A 19,852-nucleotide genomic window follows, 5' to 3' on the forward strand; every position below is an offset into this window, starting at 1 on the left:
AGGAATGCACAACAGGAACCGTACATGCAGTAACGTGCGGCAAGCGTATGTTCCCACTTACCTTGTGTCTGAAGGACACCCCCAGTACTGCCCACTGGCTGCAGTTTAAATTCCAGAGATCCCTCCTTTTCCTGTTAAGTCTCCCCCAAGCCCTTCTCCACAGAGAAGTGCCTGCCAGACCTCATCAGGAGGCTCTCCCAGATTCTGTTCTGGAGATGGCATTCTTCCAGTAAGAGGGACAGAGGCTGTGCTTACTTGGCACGATGAAGGGGACTAGGAGACTAATTGCTTACCTGGTATATGGCTCCCCTTAGTCTACCAAGATAATTTCGCAGTGTGACCTGTGAACTGCCCACTTTTTCCTGAGGCAGCAATGATTATACATTCACTGGAATAGAGACCGAGGCAGCCTTCTAGCTTTGTGAAAACTGGCTCTCAGACTGCGATGCACCAGTAGCCGGTTTTTTTACTCCAAGCAGGTCCCTCTACACAAGCAATTGTAAGAACTACCAACTGGACTGAAAGACCTTTGCATAGTTTAACTATTGACTTTGCAAACCTAAGCTAATATATCTCTCAGCTAGCGTGGCTGAAGTCCAAAAGGCAAACAGGATTTCTGCTTTTCTTATGGAACAAGCAGTAATATCGAAAGCTCCTGACTTAAATCTCCAAGTCAAATAAACCGACTACTGCACTAAAATCCACACCCAAAAGTCATACCATGTAAAATTGTTGTATAAATAATCAGCAATGAACAGCTTCTGCCTTAAAGCATCCTACCCTCCAGCAGTCTGCCTCACTAACGAATTATTTCACCAGTCCTAGCACACGCCGGAGACGTCTTGAATAAGAGTCTGTCAGTCACTGAGAAACACCCACCTTCTTTGGTCTTCGTGCTAGCTGCTACCGCTTCCCTGTCCAAGGCTGGTGAAGCACCTTGCTCTTGTCCTGTTCCTTCTGTGCTCTTATCCTTTGGTTTGCTCTCTGCTTCAGTTTTCTTTTTGGTAATGTTTATAACACCTGGTGTGAGAGGTGGACGTTGGATGGGTGCCGGTTTAGAGACTGGAGTAGGAGATGGTGGCCTTTGTTTTGACACGCTAGGTGAAGGTGGGCGAGTCTTTTGTCTGTTGAAATAAAGAATATTTTTCAGGGCTAACACTGAAAACCTCAAACACGCAACTGAGGACAGCAGTCTACTTTGAGTAGTTTACATTATGTACCTCACTTTTAAAAATAAATCCACTCACAAACTACTGGTGCTTTCCTCAAAAAGCTCAAATACAGGATTCCAAAATACCCTGTGCACCTGGACTCGCTACTTGTGGCCTAACGTCAAAACAGGTCTGCTAGCCCAGACCTCCATTTACTCCACATCAAGGATGAACCCTGTGATTCTGATCCAAGAAACTTCCTGCACTAATACAGGCAGATCAGCTTATTCAGAAGCTCCCATGCTTCCTGTTGGTTTTAGTGCACAGACTGTACAGAAAAGCAGGGTGTATTTTGCCTGCACAAAAGAGACAAAGGTTCAAGAGTTGCATCCCTACTGTGGAAAAGAGAAATCGGACCAAAACCGAAGTCCTTATGTGTATAAACATGGCATAGTGTAGGTCATCCAAATTGTAACAGCACAGCTGTCGTGAGACAGGAAGCATCCTTCATTTTGTTCTGAATAAAAGACGATATTTAACCTGGACACATACCTAACTGTAGAAGGTGATGGAGGACGCTTCACCAAATTAGCAGGAGAGGGGGATCTTCTACGGGCAGACACAGAAGGCGAGGGAGGGCGTCTTAAACCAGAACCTGGGGACGGTTTTTCTGTCTCTGATTTCTAAGAAGATACATAAAACCAAAATAATGCTCACTCTCTAGAATACATTACAGACAGCTGAGCTGCTACCCCAACAAACATACAACTTTTCAACAAGATGTACTTTACATTTCCTTTATGCTCCAAAAACACAGACCCAGTCAATACGTTACCTAAATTAAACTTTGGGAACCATAAGCAGCAAACAATATGCCTTTAAGATACCAGAGAGATCAAGGACCATAAAATCCCAATTTGATTTCAATACTGTTTTTTTTAAGCAAATGCTATTGAACATTTCAATACACAAGCAAACTGTTGAAACAGTATCTCACCCATCCTGAGCTGTTTCAAACCCCCCAATTAATAAAAATCTAATTCCTGTGGATTTTCAACAAACCTGGGTTGAATCTGGTGAACTTGCATCAGATGAAGATACAGAGGACTTCAATCTGTCGATGCTACGACTGCGCACGGGCACTTTAGGAGTTGGGACTGGGGAATTGATGGAACTGGCTGAAGCTGAACGAGGACAGAGGTGAGATTCTATAAAAGTTAGGAATTTGACAAGACAAAACGAGAACCAAGTGCACAGCATAAGAACAGGAGAAAAGGAAGAGGGAGAAAGAGAGAAAGAAAGATTGTGTGTGTTAGAAACCGTACAGAGAAACACCACAGGCAGTGCGCATCGCAATGGGTCACGGGGACAGACACCACCACCACACGATTAGTACTTTGGAAGCAACAGCACCAAGAATAAAACCATTCTGAAAGCAGCAGTCTGGAGTAGATAAAAATAAAATGCTTTTCCAAACAACGTCTAAATTTGCACTACACCAGCGTTACTTTAATTTTAGTGAAGCTGCATCTCATCACAAATACTTCAGTTTTAATGGCTTAGCATCTTTCTTTACAAGTTCTTCATGACAGGTTCAAATTTTAAGCATGCTTCCCCGATACTCAAGGGGGAAATCTTCCTTCTTTTCAAAAAGTATTTATAGAGCAGCATTACATTAGGAATCTGAGCATTACTTTACAAACTTTTCTTGTGAAATAAGCATTTTTGCAACATTCTGCTTTCCCTCTCTGACCCCTTTATTGCTATTTATGCGTGCCCTTTATCTACATTAACACATCAAAATAGGTGCTGTAAAAGAAACCTATGGAGAGAAAAAGGTCAACTGTTAAACTAAAATACCTTTCCTACCTCAAGTGTCACTCTCTTCACACATAAGATTTTGAAAGAAATTGTATCTTCTAATTACTTTATTCACTAACATAATCGTAGATGGATAAGCATACATAGACATAAAAATCTACTTCTGAAACTAGATATTGGGTTTTTCTATAGCCTGAATAAGTTGTGACAGATGCCAGCACTTAATTTTGTAACTTTACGGAAAATACATTTTATTTTTATATTCACAGCACTTGTGCAAGGAGAACTGCATTCTGTTTGTGCATAGTTTGTGCTAAAGCACAGGTACGTTTCTAATGAAATGAAGAAAGTACCTCTAAGTAAACTGATAAAAATGTAGCAGTTATCTTTAATTCAGCACTAGTGAATAAGTCACATGCTGTCAGTAACAGTGAAAAAGATGGTATTTCCCCACATGACATGAACTGAAATATTCATGGTAAAATAAAAGTGGCACATAGATAGGTGTGCAAAAATATGACCGTTGACTACAAACCAAAAAAGTAAGAACTGATTATTACACAAGGAGAGCAGTGTAGAAATGTCACCATTACCAACAAGGACCGAGTTAAGTGGCGTAAGATAAAAAATAAAAGATGGAATAACGTACTTAAGAGGAAACAAGCAAAACTGGGAACGCAAGTTGTAAGGTTAAGAGAGGAGAAAGGACTCCACATTGGTTCCAGATACGCATTTACTGGGGCATTATTACAACCAATAATTAGAAGACGTGGGATGCAGCTAGGGCTTGCCCACGATGCAGGGATTCCTGCGCTAGTACTAAGTTGAGCCGCAGCGTGGGCTTATCAGCTCAGTCTGGACCAATAAAAAATTGCTTGAGCCAGCCAGGGTTTCTCTACAATATCTTCTCCTTCTAGTATGCCTCTACTTCTACAATCAGCCTGAGTGAAGCCAGCTCAGGGCTCCCTGTACTTATGCTAAGATAACCCCTTTGTCATGTTCCTACATGTCATGTTCCTCCCTCTAAAGAAATTTCGGCTTTGCACTTAGTCCTTTCAGCCTCCTTCGAAATTACATGTTTGTTTGGGTTTTTTCCCTTTCATTTCCTAGCACTGTTCTCTTTCGGATTCATTTGAGGGTTCACCCAAATGCAGATCTCTGTCAGTTAAAAAAAAAACAAAACAAAAAAAAACAACACAACACAAACAAAACCCAAAACGAACACCAGCATCTGGTTCTCTGCAGAGCAAGTAAACTGGCACTGGAGTTTAAAAGCCAGTATTACTCTATGGTTTTGTAAAGTAAACATGCAACAGAGCATATGAATTGGTTATTACTGACCAAAGAAAATACTGGATAAGTAATATTACACATAACTATATATTAACTGGCTGATTCATACTGAAGTGTAGCACAGTTAGTGACTACCATGTAAGTTCTTGCTTGAAGAGCAACTGCATAAAACTTTCAGGCTTTGCTGCCCTCCTGTTACCTGAGGGATCTTGTCCATCAGCCGATAATGTAGCAGCACTTTTACTCCTAGCTAAGGAGGCCTGTGTGGGGGCGAGGAGGCGACTGATTACGCTACTGTCCAGAGGACTGAGCTGGGAGCGACGAGCTAAATGATGGGAACAAATCAAAAAGGATCCAACATGAAATCATATAATGAAAAAGACAAGCAGTACAAAGCAAAGGACGACTGTGAGCATTGTTGCAAATCATAACAGTTTTGGAAGAAAAATACTGAAGTCATGGAGAGGGAAATCCAAACTAAAAGCACAGAAGGGTTAAACACTGCAATCTCTTATGTTGCACTTCGTGTCCTTGGCTTGCTTAATACTAATCATTTTAACGTGCAAAGACTGGCACGCATACAATAGAGATGAATGCTGAAGTCAGTCAAAGTATGAAAAGTTTTTGACCCAGCTCTTCAGAGCTATATTCTCTAGATTGCAGGAAAGGCTGTTCTGACGTAAAAACAGAAGACTTGCAAGTCAGTGGACGGTTATCGTCAGGCATCATTTGCACACACAAATTCACATGGACAGCACCCATCATCCTCCCATACAGGAAAGACTCTGAAGCAGAATATAATTTCCACTGTTGGCAATAGCCGCTAAAAAGGAAAGTTTCAGAATTGTTAACTCAAAGGGAAAAACGTGTTAGAAAAGTTGCTAGTCTTCAGCTTTAGGAAGAGTTGCTAGAAAAGAGGTTATTTGTAACCTAGTGGGGAATACACAGACCAAAAGAGACCGACGTGAGAACATGTTTCTTCCTTCATTTGCATGCACAAAGTTTAGGCCAGCAGCAGGAACAGAGAAGTTGCTTTTAAACTGAATAATGAAAGAGAGCTTAAAAAGTAAAGGTAAGATTTAACTAAGAAGTGAACATATCAGTGACATTTTTACTGTATCTTAACATTTAAGCCTACCAGCTTTCAAATACGTCCCTCTCTTAAGCAGAGGGACATTTTGCCGTCTACTTACAGTGCCATTTAACAAAGTCAAAGTCCTTCTTACAGGATTTCTTTTTTGTCCAAAGGGAGAAATGTAACCTTTACCATTTACAATTTTATCTTTACCAATGGATAACTAAAAAGCCATTAAAAAGTCCTAAAAATTTAAGACCGAAGGAAACTAGTAAAAGTAAGCCTATCCCAACTTTACTGTGAATGGCTTTAACAAGATATATTCAGCTTTACGAAACAACCACCTGGTTTTTCTTCCTTTTTCACTTTTTCTAGTTCTGGAGAGGATTGGGGTTTACTACTCATTCTATTCAAAGATGTGCTCCTCTTCTTTTCTGTTCCTCCTAGAGACCAAGCGTAAGGAAGATTATTTTAACAAGATATTTACACATATGATTTTCTAAACTGCCATTCCCATGCTTTGCTTTTGCCAACCAGCTAAAACCACCGATCTATCATTATGAAGCACTAGTTTCTCATGAGCTAAATGGTTTGGCTACCCTTTGTCTACTCTCCCCCCACCCTTCCACTTTTCAGAGGAATAAGGCTGGTTTACAGACACGGTTACTCAATATCTGGCACTGCAATGCACATAACGATATTTATGCCACAGTGCATAGACTACATGCACACCAGTGAAAGCCTGAGTAAAAACATTTATAATGAAACTGGGACATGGTTTAAAGTCAACTTCAAATATCCCATTTACTGCCTCCCAGTTCTCAAAACAAACTGGTTTCTAGCACCTTTCTGTTCCACCTGCGAACCTTTGAGGGCTGACTGCTGAGAATGTAGAGGAACTTTGTTATTCAGTCTGTTTAATGAGGCGCTTCTCTTTGTGGTACCTGGAAGTGAAAGCGCATGGATTAATTTTACTGAAAAGCCTAAAAGCTCCCTCCAACACCTGCCCCACATCCCTAAGATACAGAGAAGTAATTAAGTCATTTTATAGCATGAATCCTTCAGAAGCAGGAAAACTGGATCAGGGAAGAATTACTCTATATAAAAGTATGATTTCTTATATTCCTGTATGTTACTGATCATAGCAGCAGGATGCCAGTCTCAACAGACCTCGTTTGACCTACCAAGGCCATCCTTGTACGCCTTTTTAAATAAGTAATTGGAAAAGGCCACTGCTCCCACTCTGTATGAGTCAGAGCAAGAAACAAAGTGCTCAGCTCAGAATTAACAAAGACCACAGCTGATTAAATACTCCACTGATCCAGGGACAATCGTCTTTCAGTTCCGCATTCTGCTCCTCCACCTTCCCAGGCACATACACACAGCAGAAGCAAAGTGGTTAATTCTGCGACTGCATTTTCTATCATTTGAATTTAGCCATCATTTACCAAACAGCCGTTTCTTCTTGAGTGCCAGATCAAGAGCATAGACTGGCTCTAACTTGCTGTGGTGATCTAAACCAGTCAGTTAGTCAGCCTCTGTATCACTGGAGTCCTGTTCAAATTTCTTGTATTTCAGGCCACCTGAGAATTTTTCCTCCAAAGCGAACAAGGATTCACAAAGGATTTCAAGGTATGACAGTAAGTTTGAAAGCAATCCCAATTAGTTGATAATTAGTGACTTCCTTTGTTAGCAGCTTAATTTGTACTTTACAGCCCTGTTTCTGACTCATACCCAGAGCTGAACCCTGCAGACATGCGATATATAAATATCATTTTAAATCACAAGCAGTCTCCAGTGACTCAGAACCCCTGCAGCTATATGCCAGTAGAGATATATTCATTGATTCCCCTACCAGGCATACAGGGTATGAGTACAAGTTTTTCTGCTGCATCACCTTCTGACGTGAACCAGCAAAATCCCTGTTAGCTGTGTCCACGTTAGGGATTCTTCTGGCACAGCTCATTTCACCAAAGGTTGTAAACTGAGAGAACACTGCAGCATAGACCTAGTTGAACTTGGTTTTGTATTAAACAGCTCTTAGCTTATTAATGCTTTTCTTCATTTTGGGAAAAAATACAACATTTGGCATACAGGCAGGCTCCTATGAAACACCAGGAAGATACCCCACAAGGAAATCGTAGGCTAAAACAAGCTGCTATGTGCTCATGCAAATAATTTTTATTTTTCTTAACAAGTGGATTAGAACAATTCCTTGTGTTTTGTTATTTCTTTTTTTTAATATGGAGACAGCAGATTGCTATGATTTACAGAGTGACCTTGATGTAACATTCTATAAGGTCTGTTCCGCATCTCCCCTCTATAAGTAGCTTACGTGTATCAGGACAGGGCAGAGGGGAGGAGGCAGAGAGGAGACTTACGCATATAGGTTTACCAGAGAGTGGGAAAACCAGAGATCGAGCCCATCCTCTGCATCCCTGTTAAGACTAGTTGGGTGGTGCACATTTTAAACATGACACACTGCAGTCAGGAGCTTCAGCCGCCCTGAAGTTGCAATTCAAAATGAGACTAGAAGCCTCAGAAATTGGTAGACGACCTTTAGAGTGCAAACTCTCTCAGAAACCCTTAAAAAAAGATTAAAGAAATAGTTGGCTTCCAGGCCATTTCTATTCCTTGATAGTCGTTGGCACAGTAAGTAACCCAGAATGCTTGCAAGCAGTGGTGTGCACCAATAGTTTAAGAAATGCATAAGTTGAGTATCAGTATCAAGATTACACTAATTTATTGGGCTAGGAAACGGTGTCAGAGCTGCACGCTATGGCTATAATCATGCTAGAATTCCAGGTCAAAACAAAACAATCTCCTTCCACCCAAAAAACTCCCACAGGTGTCAGAGTTTTTCATGCATCCTTCTCTATTTGGTTAAAGCAGGATTCTAATATTAAAAAGAAAGTGTGTGTCTATAGAGTACAGGACTGGCACAACAGAAAGATGTCAAAACTAAGTTGATTTTTTCCTTCCCACACACAATCAAATGACTGAAACGGTCTAACAGAAACGGTCTAACAGAACAAGGCAAACTTTATTTTTGTACTATTTCTATTTTGCTGAAATTTTAGGGTGTGATTTAAGGCATGCAAACCCCTAAAGATGATGTGAAATGATTTGTGAATCAATCATTCACCAAGATTTGACTTTAGTAAAACAATTAGAGAAATAAAAAAATAAAAAGAACAGCAATCTTTACCGTTACTCTTCTCCTCTAACAGAGATCACATCAACTGGGTCAAAGCCCTGAACAGTCAAGCTGGATTAACAAATTGCATGAAATGCATTTGAGATCAAAATATGAAGTGAGTTACAGAGCAAGGGAGGAAGAGGAGTAGCATTCCACCTCCTGTCTCCTCCCCAAATAACAGTGAAGCAGTACACCTGCTACCAGCAGACACACACTTACTTCGATCAGAAGCGTTTAAAAGCGCTGCAGATGATGACAACCATTTATTCATGACAGCTTCTGTCTGTTTGAGGTTTGCTGTGGAGGTGGACCGCTTGCTGGCTGTGTAAAGAAGCGCTTACTTTAGAATTCATCTTGATACCTGAGGAAGAACCCTTCACCCATTGCTGCGAGCTAACTTTGGAAGTGTTACATCCTGAAAGCTATTTCCAGTTTTGCTTCATAAGAAACACAGATTTTATTTTTTCCCCGCTTTGAACAGACTCGATACAATTAGCACCAGTTGTAACGTGCACAAAAAAAGGCATTTAGTTTTAGTGGAGCGATGCCAAGATTTTAGGCATATGTATGCAAACAGGTGATTTTTAAACCCTGTGCTCCTAACACGTAAAGACAAAAGCTACTGAGGTTGTGTGCTGTTAAGAGACTGGCAAGACAGAGAAAGTAACAACAAAAGCTGAATAACAAAAATTTCTTCACATAGGTATGTCAAAACAGTTTTTCAATCACTAGTTAACAAAACCACAACAAAATAAATGGTTTTGGAGGGATAAAAGCAAGTCCTGGGGAAAGGCAAGAAAGCATTCCTATTTCTCACTACTTCCCAAGGGTTGCTCTGACTATTTTAGAAATTTCCAATTTTTTTTCAAAAAGCTAGTCCTTAAGTTCATGTTTCCTATCAATTTCGCAACTCTTCTGACAAACATTGCCAGAAGAGGCATTAATTATCTTTCTTTATGTGTATACACACACACATATATATACATGTACAAATCACATCTCACGTGGCAAAATTTCAAGTTTACTACAAGCCAGATAAATACCTGCTTTTTAATTTCAAATAACGTACTTTCAGGATGAACACTATTCCAGAGTGTGAAAGCCTTGGAAAAGCATGTACCTGTTGCTACAGAAACTCAATAAGCAGAAAACAGTAATGCACACAAAGTAATGTGGACCAGCATAATAAACACAAGAAATTCTACACATCAAACACAAGAAATCGATTTTGCTGGCATACTGGACAGCAAAGATGATTAATGTGAACTCATTAGTGCTTAAGTACCAAAGGAAAAAGCAGCTCTACTCACCACAGAGGCAGCATCTTTTCCGTTTGGCCAGCATGCTATAGCAGCTCCTTATAGCAAGAGCCAGGACATAAGGATTCCTATGGACAGCCCTGCCTCTGCATTGTACTTTTGACCCACGTCTGCCAGGGGCCTCCCGCAAAACCATGTCAAGCGAAAACCGGATTTTGGAGCTGAAGCTACAAAAGTGGCAAGTTCTTGTCACACTGAACAAGAACAAAGTCCCCACAGGCTAAGAGGGAGAAAGGGGGATCTATTGAATCCAGTTAAGAAATGAAGATCTGATCTTAGCAGATACTTTCCCAACATAATGGGAAAAAAAAAAAAAAAAAAAAAAAAGCATTTTGTGAATGAGGCCAGAGTACTGGGATAACTAAAACAGCCTTGAGAGGTTTTATATATGAAAATCAGGAAACTCCTAATTCATGTATTTGGGTGTTTTCAAAGGAAAAGACTACCCTCTAGCGTCTGCTCTTACAGAGAAAGCCTGGCTCCTGCCAGAGCTCAAGCGTGCAAGTCAAAGGCCTCCAAACATCGTGGAGATGCTTCATACAAATTTCTCTTCATTCAAATTAGCACTTGCATGAAATCAGAGATTCTGGTTCATCATCCAGAGGGCGGAAAATTAAATCTTGCCTTGAGGAAAACTACACTAAGCAAAGTAATTCTTTTCCAGCAAGTCTACAAGTTCTAGAGATGGGCTGTGCTACTTAGTAAAGAGACAAGGAATGAAACTTCTGCTAGAAGATTCAAAAGAAAAAATGACAGTCTATATATGATTGTTCAAACAAAAAACAATATCAGGTTCTATTTTACAGGGAAACAGAGGGCAGTGGTGAGGGCATGAGCTAATATCCCACCTGATACCTTAACCGAAAAAAACCTAATTGGTAAAGGCTATTCATACAGATATTTAAGTTTTCTTTTTACAGAAAATTTTATGAACTTAAGAAGTCAATGCTTTTTTGACCAATGCATTTGCAAATATATGATCAGATGGCCTCAACTTTTTCCCCACCTCAACCACAAGATAGCTTCTGCAAACCTGAAAGCTTTGGACAATTCATGAGGAAAAAAGCTTTAGAAGACAGACAGGATATTCTCGAGTAAGGTAGTCTGGTTACACAGGTAAAGTACTCTTCTGTATTTTGGGGGGAAGTTAAACTACTTATGTCAAGGGATTCTAAATGGAAAAAGCATACAGCACAGTCCCACACAATATTAAACATCTGTATTGTTTTTAATGGAAGGGGGAAAACAAACTGCAGCAAAGCCAGATAAAGCACATGACTGCCACGCAGCAAGGCCTGCAATCGGGGAAGGAGCTGGGAAACACGGTAGCTTAAGAAAAATCACTATTAGGGAGAGCAGCTCTCAACCTAGCTTCTGAGTTTCACTGAGAGAGGGTGCTGGAGCACTGCCTGTCTGAGGCTGGATAAAATTAGGCTAAATAAAATAAGATTATCTGTCTCTCAGTTCCTTCCAAATTTCTACTAGGACAAGAAAGCTCTTTATTTAGAAAGGAGAGACTCCGGCAGCCCAATTTCTATTCTAATAGCACGTCTCCACTACAAATGCACCTGAATGTCTAGTTTTGCTCAGCAGTCATCACCAAACCTCCCTCTGGAGGACTCTGTCATCAAGGACGCTCTATTACACAGCCCTGCCATCTCTCTCGGCAGACCCACACCCTGCATATTTCATCTTAGCACTGACAGCAATGTCATTAACGTAACATTTGACTCCGGGGCTTTCATCAGTTTTTAAATTTCAGGCCATCAGTGGGGTACTTGGTGCAGTCTCAATGAATCGCATTCTGTACATAATGCTGATGGCTGGTGAAACGTTCAGTTACGTGGGGTTTACTTTCCAGAGCATGCTACCTCTATCACCCACAAATGCTGCTTTACCAGTCGATGTTCCTAAATATTACTGTTGACACAGCCAGTTCATGGAAGAACGTATCTGATCTTATATTTTTTTGCACAGCAACACAATAGACAAAAAAGCCTTTAGTCCTAAAATAATGTAAAGAATATTTGAAGTCTGTTCCCCCAATGGTTTTCATTTCAAGAAACAGGGCCTTTAATCCCAAATCTGCACAGAAACTAATGATGGAAAAATAATATTGTATTGAAGCTTGCTCTAGATGTGCTGTTAGAGAAGGTGCGCTATTTGGCCACAATGACGTAATGTAGCAGAGCTCATCTGGTGTCCTTTTTCAGAAATCACAAAGTAATTGTTATCTTTCCAGCAATTATGTAAATATAAGGTGAAAGGGACCAAATAAGGAGCTTTTAGAAAGCTGGCTAGACTGAGGCATTCTATGTGGTTTGGGTAGATTTTAAATAACAATTAAGTGAGAAGCTTCCAGAAAGCTAAGGACAATCCTGAAATGGGAATAAATATGAGAAGCATGAATCCAATCACGATTCCACATTATCCAGCCCAGGTAAGACAGCTGTACATTTGAAACCTCAACGTAAAGATGAACACAAATTTAAAACAGCGTGGATGCACAAGTGTCTTGGTCAAACACTGCATTATCTGTTTATCTCCACATTCAATTTTTGTTCAAATTTGGTGCCAAGTTATTCAAACTGATCAACAGTAGCTGAACTTATCTGCTCCTCCTGTTGTTACTTCAGGATGCATAAGGTACAGCTCAAGTGCCTATTTTTACATCAGGAGCATGTTTGTTGGAAGACACTTCATTTTTAATGCGCTTCAGCAGCACTGTGGTTCAAGTCTTCCTCCACGATCAAAAGAACAGACAAGACTCATTTCCTCGCATAAGTGAGGAGAAAGCAAAGGACATGATTTTATGTTTGTTATAAAGTTTAAGCTTTAAAACTAGATAAGGTAGAAAAGAATAGAGGAGAAAAAAAAAAAATAGTGCTTTCCTAACCATCTAAGGCAAATGTGATTTCCTAGTTTCAAGGTTAAATGACATTTGGTAATGTGGCAGACAGTAATTGGATTTATATATGTATCCAAGGAACACATGTTAAACAGGTAAACCAATCCAGTCAAAGTGGCTAATTTTGGAGAAAATTAGGAATTCATGCTGTGCAGGGAAAGGCAAGAGAGAAGTTAAATAAAATACACATGCTTCTGCTGTGTTGCCAGAATAAGCCACAGTAGTTAAATCATACTCAGTCAGATTTTCATTGCATTTTCAAGTCTCATATTGTCAGCATTACGAGACAGCTGTATTGAATTAGTAATGCTGAGAGCATGCACAGATTTTCAGAATTCAGATTTAGCTGGGTCTCAGCTGAGAGCTATCATCTTAAACTAGCTACAAGAAATAATTTTGCTTATTAAAAATATAGCCCTGACAAATGTATCAGTGATCCAAAGCATTTCTATGAATGGCTCAGTCTGTGCACTGGGAAGTGCCAAAAATCCAACGAAAACATGTTTAATATATAGAATTATGTTTAGATAATTGGACAGATCTGATTTTGCAAAACCCTTCATGGAAAAAGTATCCAACTGCACAAAGGACCCATTCCCTTTCACAAAGTTTCAGCAAAATATAATTTGATTTTGCAAACATTACTTCAATTGCTGGTAAAACAAAGCAAAAAGAAAACAAACCAAGCCCTACCATGTACTTTTTGCAAATTAGGAAACAATGAAAGGGTTCGAAATTGCCCTTAAAAAAAAAAAGCAAGCATAGACTACTGAACTAATTTATATTCAAATACATACCACTAAAAATTTCTCTTCTCCTCCCCCACGCTGTATCCAGTCATCTTTAAAAACCCAAATGCATATATCCTTTCCCTGAAAATTCCCTCAGGATGCCACGACTTAAGCTGTAGTTTAATTAGCTGGGAGGGATAGTTAAAAACATAGGGGGCTACTTTCTACTTAGGGATCACATTTGTTGCACAGCTGGCCAAGATCCAGGAAAAGATCTACAAGAAGATGGTTTTCCTTGGTTTCAGAGAAACAAGAACTCAAATTTAAAAGGTTAGTAGTGAGTGTGAAACAACAGAAAAAGAACATTTTAGAAATCAATACCACCAGTTCCACCTTCATCTGCGGTCTGCTGTTCTGTAGAAGAAGAAGGTTTGTAAGCTAAGTCACAAGGTCAAATAGCAAACAACGCAAGTTAACCAAAAAATGGGGAAGCTGGGTATCATAATGATCATTGATATCAAAGCATTTTCAAACATGTTATAAACAAACACTTAAAAGTCAACACTCAAGCTGACAGAAGACTCTACTCAAAGACGCTCAGTACAATTCCACCAATTCGGAAGATAGGCTGAATTGAAGCATTTTTTGGTTTATTTTATTCCTGGACAATAACTTATGTTACTTATTGGCGGGGGTCTTCCAGTTCAGTAGTGCATGAAAAGACCCCTTCCACTGCAATCCTGATTTGCTGGTCTGATTTCAGGATGTTTACAAGCAGAAACAGTAAATTGTGTGAAACAGAAAACAATCTGAGCTCAAATTAGAGAGTGTTAAAATGCATCACCTAATCTAGAATAGAACCTATTCTCCGAGAAGTGTGGACACTGCCCACTGCATCTCCTTACCCATTACTGGTGGTTCAAATAATCAGCATTCTGTAACTCTAAGGGTGTGTTTAAAGCATTTTAGATGTAATATTACAGTACAACTGGTTTTTTTTGTTTGGTTTATCATCAGTCTTAGCACACCATTACGTGTACTGCATTTGAAGGATTCAGAATTATTTTAACATTATATACAATTCCTCTTATCTGATGGCTGGGGGCTGGCAATGCAATGCTGCCAGGTGTTGTATTTCCCATGTGGCTTCTCTCTAGCTCTTTCCAAAATCAAAAATAGCTCTAAGTCTGAGCAGTATTTCAGGGCAAGTACAGATACGAATCTTTCCCCAAGAGCTACCCGTAGATCCTGTTGTAAGATCTAAGATAGGAAAGGATGCCCAGGTCCCTATGAATAGTGCTGCACCTGCCAGTGTTCATACATAATACTCTGAGATTTCAGCCGTGCTAGAAAAGGTGCTACTTACCTGTTTTGCTCTCTGAATCTGGAGTTACAGACCCTCCCCATGACCATCTCTTCTGTCGCGTTTCCAGTCGCTGATTCCGTTCTAAGGTACGATGCATAACTGCTTCATATCGCTCCTATCATCAAACAACACCTCTATGAAGCTATATAACTATAAAGCACAGCTACACCAGAAGACAAAATATAGATTTCCCCCCCCCAGTATGATTTAAAATCTGTTTTACCTATACTGCCCGATAACAAGCTTTTGTTACAAAAACTATCATGCAAAGAATGTTAAAGGCAATTAATGGTTTCAAAACACTGCAAACATGATTAGGTTGAGCTAAAGCACAGATAATCTATTCTACTCTTTACTTAAAATAGCCACCAAACAGATTTCCTATTCAGTAAACAGCACTAATTTTCTGAATAGGGATGAACCCCAAAGTGAGCAAAAATAATTGCTTACCCTTTAAACTATTTATATTCTTAAGTTATTTCTAAAAGGTGCTAAAAATTCTCCATTATAAAATACCAAGTATAAGGTTATTTGTATTTTCAGAGAACTACACGAACACTGACCCAAGTCTTAACAGATACTGGCATTAAGAGATATGATGAAACCAGAAATAGCAAGACACGAAGGCCAAACTACAAAAATGACCAATCAACTCCAGACCTCAGCAACCGCTGCTGAGAGGACAAACAGGACTGAAAGAAGCTTTCTCTTTTGTCTCCAGGACTAGCAATTGCTAACGTGGGAACTTTAGCTCTTGTGCATAAAGATGAACTGTAACCATGCTAGACTGTTTCTTCTCCATAAGCAGCCAGGTTTCCATACGTGTGTCAACAACAGATTTCTCTTCTGGCATAGTCATATCCCAAGCGATCTTTTGAAGCAGTATTTACTGCTGATACGTTGCAATAAGACGCCAAAGGGACTCATTATCCAAACATTTCTCCCTCTTGAGGACACAAGGCTTTCACCTTCTTTCAACACCATTTCACAACACAAACTAAAAAAGTCGCAGTGCATAACGGACAAAGTAAACTTGGAAGGAAGGGAGGAAGGATTCTGTTCACTGACAAACGATAAAAGTAAAAGTTTTTGTTTGAAATATAAAGCTTAGCTTCCCCTCTGTTAAAGAAACCTGAACTAGAGTTTACCTAATGCACCAAGGTACCCAGACATTATGTAATCTGTAGCTGATATTTCCATGGGGGTATCTGCAGTGTGGTAACTCTGCAACGTTATAGTTAAAGCCATAGGCTTCACTTCACAAACAACAGAAAATCAGTTATCAGCTCAAGACATCAACATAATAAGTTGCACGGCTCTACAGAATAACTGAGTAACTGTGACAAGACAGGTATCTCAACCCTAGCCACGGCTAGTTGTCTTCAAGACTTTCCTAGGCAGACAACCACTTATTTTTCCACAGTATTTGCTACTGTGCTGCTGCTTCTACTTTATCTAAGGAAGGTGGTTAACTAAATGAGACTTGACTGAAGTACCAAACATTAATGTTGGAGACTATGTATTTTTGGATGCACTTCTATCTACTAAATTTTTAAATTTAGATGATATCTTGCTGGCAAATAATGCCCTAAGATAGCTTAGCTTCTTTAAAGTGATTATTTTCTAATGTCAGAGTACAAAAGTCAAGATCTGTTTTCGCTTTCTGGTTGAAAGCAAGGTTTACAGGTCAAGTGCACACTATTTTCCCACCTGCCGGATTCTTCATGTAAAACTGTCTATGTACAAGGTCATCTTCCTCCAGGGACCAAGTGAAAGACAAGGTTAACACCAATCAAACACTCATCGGCTAGTCCGTATCTTCCTTGATGATTCACCCCAGTGGCCACTTTAAAACATATCCACCATCCTCAAAATTACATGAATAAATGTAACAGGCTTAGGGGCAACACCTCTCAAAGCATAAGGGATGCTTTTTGCTTAAAGTAGTTGCTTAAAGAGACGATACTGCACTGGACTGCAGTCAAGGCCCACCCAAACATTTCTGCTTGTTCTTCAGCAATGTAAACTATTCCATGAAGTTCAAATGGAATATCAATCTGAACACACCCAGAAGCCGATTACAGATAACCAAACACCAGTGTAGAATACTGCCAGTCAGAAAGGTTAAAAAAGATGTATTGCTAGAACAATGTAACAATGGCTGGGCTCCAAGGGAACAGCCAGCCAGGCTTACATGCTCTTCATCAATGACCCACAGCAAGTTCTTAAAACTAGCTTATGAAAGCACATGTGCATGACACGCTTTTACTGCTGACACCCTGGAAATGGACCCTTTCAGAACTTGCATCACGTCTAATACGTACTAGCAGACCTACTCTTCAAAGGGGATGGCATAACTTCATATATTTATTTGTACTTTCAGCTTCTATCAATCTTGCAACGAACTGCGCAACTCAGATACTGCTCTGCTGGTCCGTGTGTAGTCAAAGCAAAGGCAAAGAGTCAAGTAAAAACAGTCAATACACAGCTCAAAGCAGCACATGTTAACTACACAGATAACATTATCAATGGCACAACATATAGTAACAAATTGTAATTTAGAAGAACCGAAAGAATGCGAGCCTCTTAGGCCACAGTGGGGCTCCCAGGAAGCAAGACACAGAATTAAGGGAAGTCTAAGACCTGTCACCCACGCTGATTTACAAACAGAATCTACGAAGTGCACCGACAGGAATCTAGAAATCTGGGAATACGGGGTGGGGTTTTTGTTCTTATGAAAAATAACCAGTGGCCAAACAGCAATCACAGCTCCTGAAGTCCTGAGTGCCTCGGGGATAGTTAAAGCTAGGCCTGGGATGGGGAAGGAGGACATGTGTCTATATAGCCCACTTTACAGATGTGGAAAATATTTTTATGTTCCAATACATTCACCATGTCTGTAACTTTATTTCACACCACTTCAGAGCACGGTACTGTAGGAAAACAATGTAGGAGTTTCTTTAACACTACAGAACTTTGACGCATAGTACCTTTTCCTCCTCTATTTTTTGTTTTCTCTTTTCTTCTACTGCTGCCCTCCGTTGTTCCTCTTTCTGCTTCTGTTCTTTTAGCTTTCTCTGCCTTTCTTCTAACTGTTTTTCATACTGGAGTTTTGCTTTTCTCTCCTTTTCAAGGATTTGTGTCTCTTTGGCAGCTGTAAATTTTTAAGGAAAAATTAAAATCAAACTTAACTATTCATTGATATTACAACGCAACTTACAGGCAAGAGACTACCAAGCAAAATTATCACCACTTAAAGCTAAAACATACAGCAAAATTAGCTTGCAGTGCTGCACATGACGACAGAGTCCCCAGGTTGGGCAGGAATTAGAACCTTTCCTGTCATTAGACTTTACTGTCTAGACAGGAATGTCAGGATATGCATATACCCTATGTTAAGCATATACTTTTCTTCCCATCATAATAGTTAAGTCTTTATAAGTAAGTATTAAGTTGAGTATCAAAGAGCAGAATTCTATACGTTGCGATTTTCATTTTTTTAGAACAAGATGTAATGAAAAGATTTAAAGCACCAAGTGACAAGATGGGAAAACCCCCACAGTTATTGCATCCGAATTCAAAATAGTTATGTCACTATTCTCCGCAGCCTCCACCTAGGAACAGCTGTGCGCAGTTGAACAGGAAGCTTCAAGTCCTGTGACAAAAAGCTAGTGGTTGAATACACAGTGGAAGTATTTTCTGTGGCTAGACAGATGAAATGAACCGAGACACCAGATAATTATACCAACAATGCACAGGCAGCATCTATGCAAGGCCCCCAAAATACTTCTGAATTTATACGCGTCCTAGTCCTATCCTCTGTCCTATCCTAGGACGTGTCCTAGGCCTGTCCTAGGATAACACAATCATTCCCGTTCCTGGGTGGTTTTGCTTTTATGTTAAGAAACAAACATACAGGCCAGAGAGACACCACTCCTCACAAGCTGCGAGAGGAAGAACCAGGACTGCAGGGCATACTGCGACCCTTTCATCTCTCGCTGCACACACACGCAGCGATTCACGTCACAAACAGCATAAAGCTGGGCAAGAGTTTTCTGCTCTTCTCTAGGTCTCAGATTCTTTGCTAAGATAACTGCTGACACTTCAATCCAGGAGTCATTTCAGTGTGCGAGGAAACAAGGGAAGCAGTGTTCAGGGCAATCAAGCCATTCAACTAGCTAAATCTTTTTTGGTTTTTTCTGAATCAGCACTCCCCAAATCTCAGTCTTCAGGGCTATGGGAAGCAGTTCTACGCTAAAAGTTTCACTTTCAGAAGCGTTTTTGTTAAGGCTTTCAGTAAGAAATTGGCTAAATTTGCTTGGTGGTCACTAAGAAATGGAAGGTCAGAAGCAACATACAGCTTCAAGAAGCTAAAAATCTCTGGAATGTTTTCCTCTCAAATCTAATACTTCTCCATTCAGGTTCACAGATGGTCACTGATTCAAGACCAAGAGCAGACCTTGCCTCTTGTCCCCAGCAAGCTGAACAAGGAGCAAGAGAGTAAGTTATTCCTCGATCACAAACATTTTAGGAAATTCTATTTTAAATGAAACATGAAAATACCATGTTGCTTTTCCCGCTCTTCTCTACGCTCCCTGGCCAGTCTTTGTCTTTCTTCTGTTCTCAGAGTGGAACCGTCTATCACTGTCAAAAAAAAAAAAAAAATGAAGACAAATAATTGTCAGTTATTTTGAACATTCAAATTTAAGTAAAAATTCAAAAGTCTTTACTATCAAAAGGATAATGGAACTTCCTGAGAGGTACACATACCACCAAAGCACTGCACACTCTACACAGAGATTAAAGATGTCATCTGAAAAATTCATAGGAAGCTGAATACCCTCCTTTCCCCCCGCTTCCATCCCCTCACAACAACCAACCCACTATTTTTAATAGGTGCAGCAGAAAGCAGACACAATATTAAATGGCCCAATGCATACAGTCAAAAGAAAGCCTGAGCAGAAGTCAGACGTGTGGGAACGGACCCTT

General features: G+C 39.9%; 1 protein-coding gene across 2 annotated transcripts in view; it reads right to left on the reverse strand.

The window, feature by feature from the left end:
• The window catches only part of MAP7D3 (MAP7 domain containing 3), a 47,532-nt gene that overhangs the window by 13,166 nt on the left and 14,514 nt on the right, over nucleotides 1–19,852 (reverse strand). Inside the window, exons 3-13 of one of the 2 annotated variants that reach the window (XM_087749043.1) lie at nucleotides 19,427–19,507; nucleotides 17,854–18,017; nucleotides 14,864–14,978; nucleotides 13,879–13,911; nucleotides 8,759–8,860; nucleotides 6,186–6,284; nucleotides 5,682–5,783; nucleotides 4,465–4,590; nucleotides 2,214–2,359; nucleotides 1,704–1,834; nucleotides 880–1,124 (exon numbers count right to left, since the gene is read on the reverse strand). In XM_087749043.1, the coding sequence (XP_087605169.1) occupies nucleotides 880–1,124; nucleotides 1,704–1,834; nucleotides 2,214–2,359; nucleotides 4,465–4,590; nucleotides 5,682–5,783; nucleotides 6,186–6,284; nucleotides 8,759–8,860; nucleotides 13,879–13,911; nucleotides 14,864–14,978; nucleotides 17,854–18,017; nucleotides 19,427–19,507 (1,344 nt within the window). The remainder of the gene's footprint in view (nucleotides 1–879; nucleotides 1,125–1,703; nucleotides 1,835–2,213; nucleotides 2,360–4,464; nucleotides 4,591–5,681; nucleotides 5,784–6,185; nucleotides 6,285–8,758; nucleotides 8,861–13,878; nucleotides 13,912–14,863; nucleotides 14,979–17,853; nucleotides 18,018–19,426; nucleotides 19,508–19,852) is intronic. The other variant, XM_087749042.1, reaches the window with a different exon arrangement.

Source organism: Nipponia nippon, unplaced genomic scaffold, assembly GCF_047370975.1.
Source record: "Nipponia nippon isolate SJK-2023a ecotype South Korea unplaced genomic scaffold, ASM4737097v1 scaffold_12, whole genome shotgun sequence".
NCBI classification, from domain to species: domain Eukaryota; kingdom Metazoa; phylum Chordata; class Aves; order Pelecaniformes; family Threskiornithidae; genus Nipponia; species Nipponia nippon.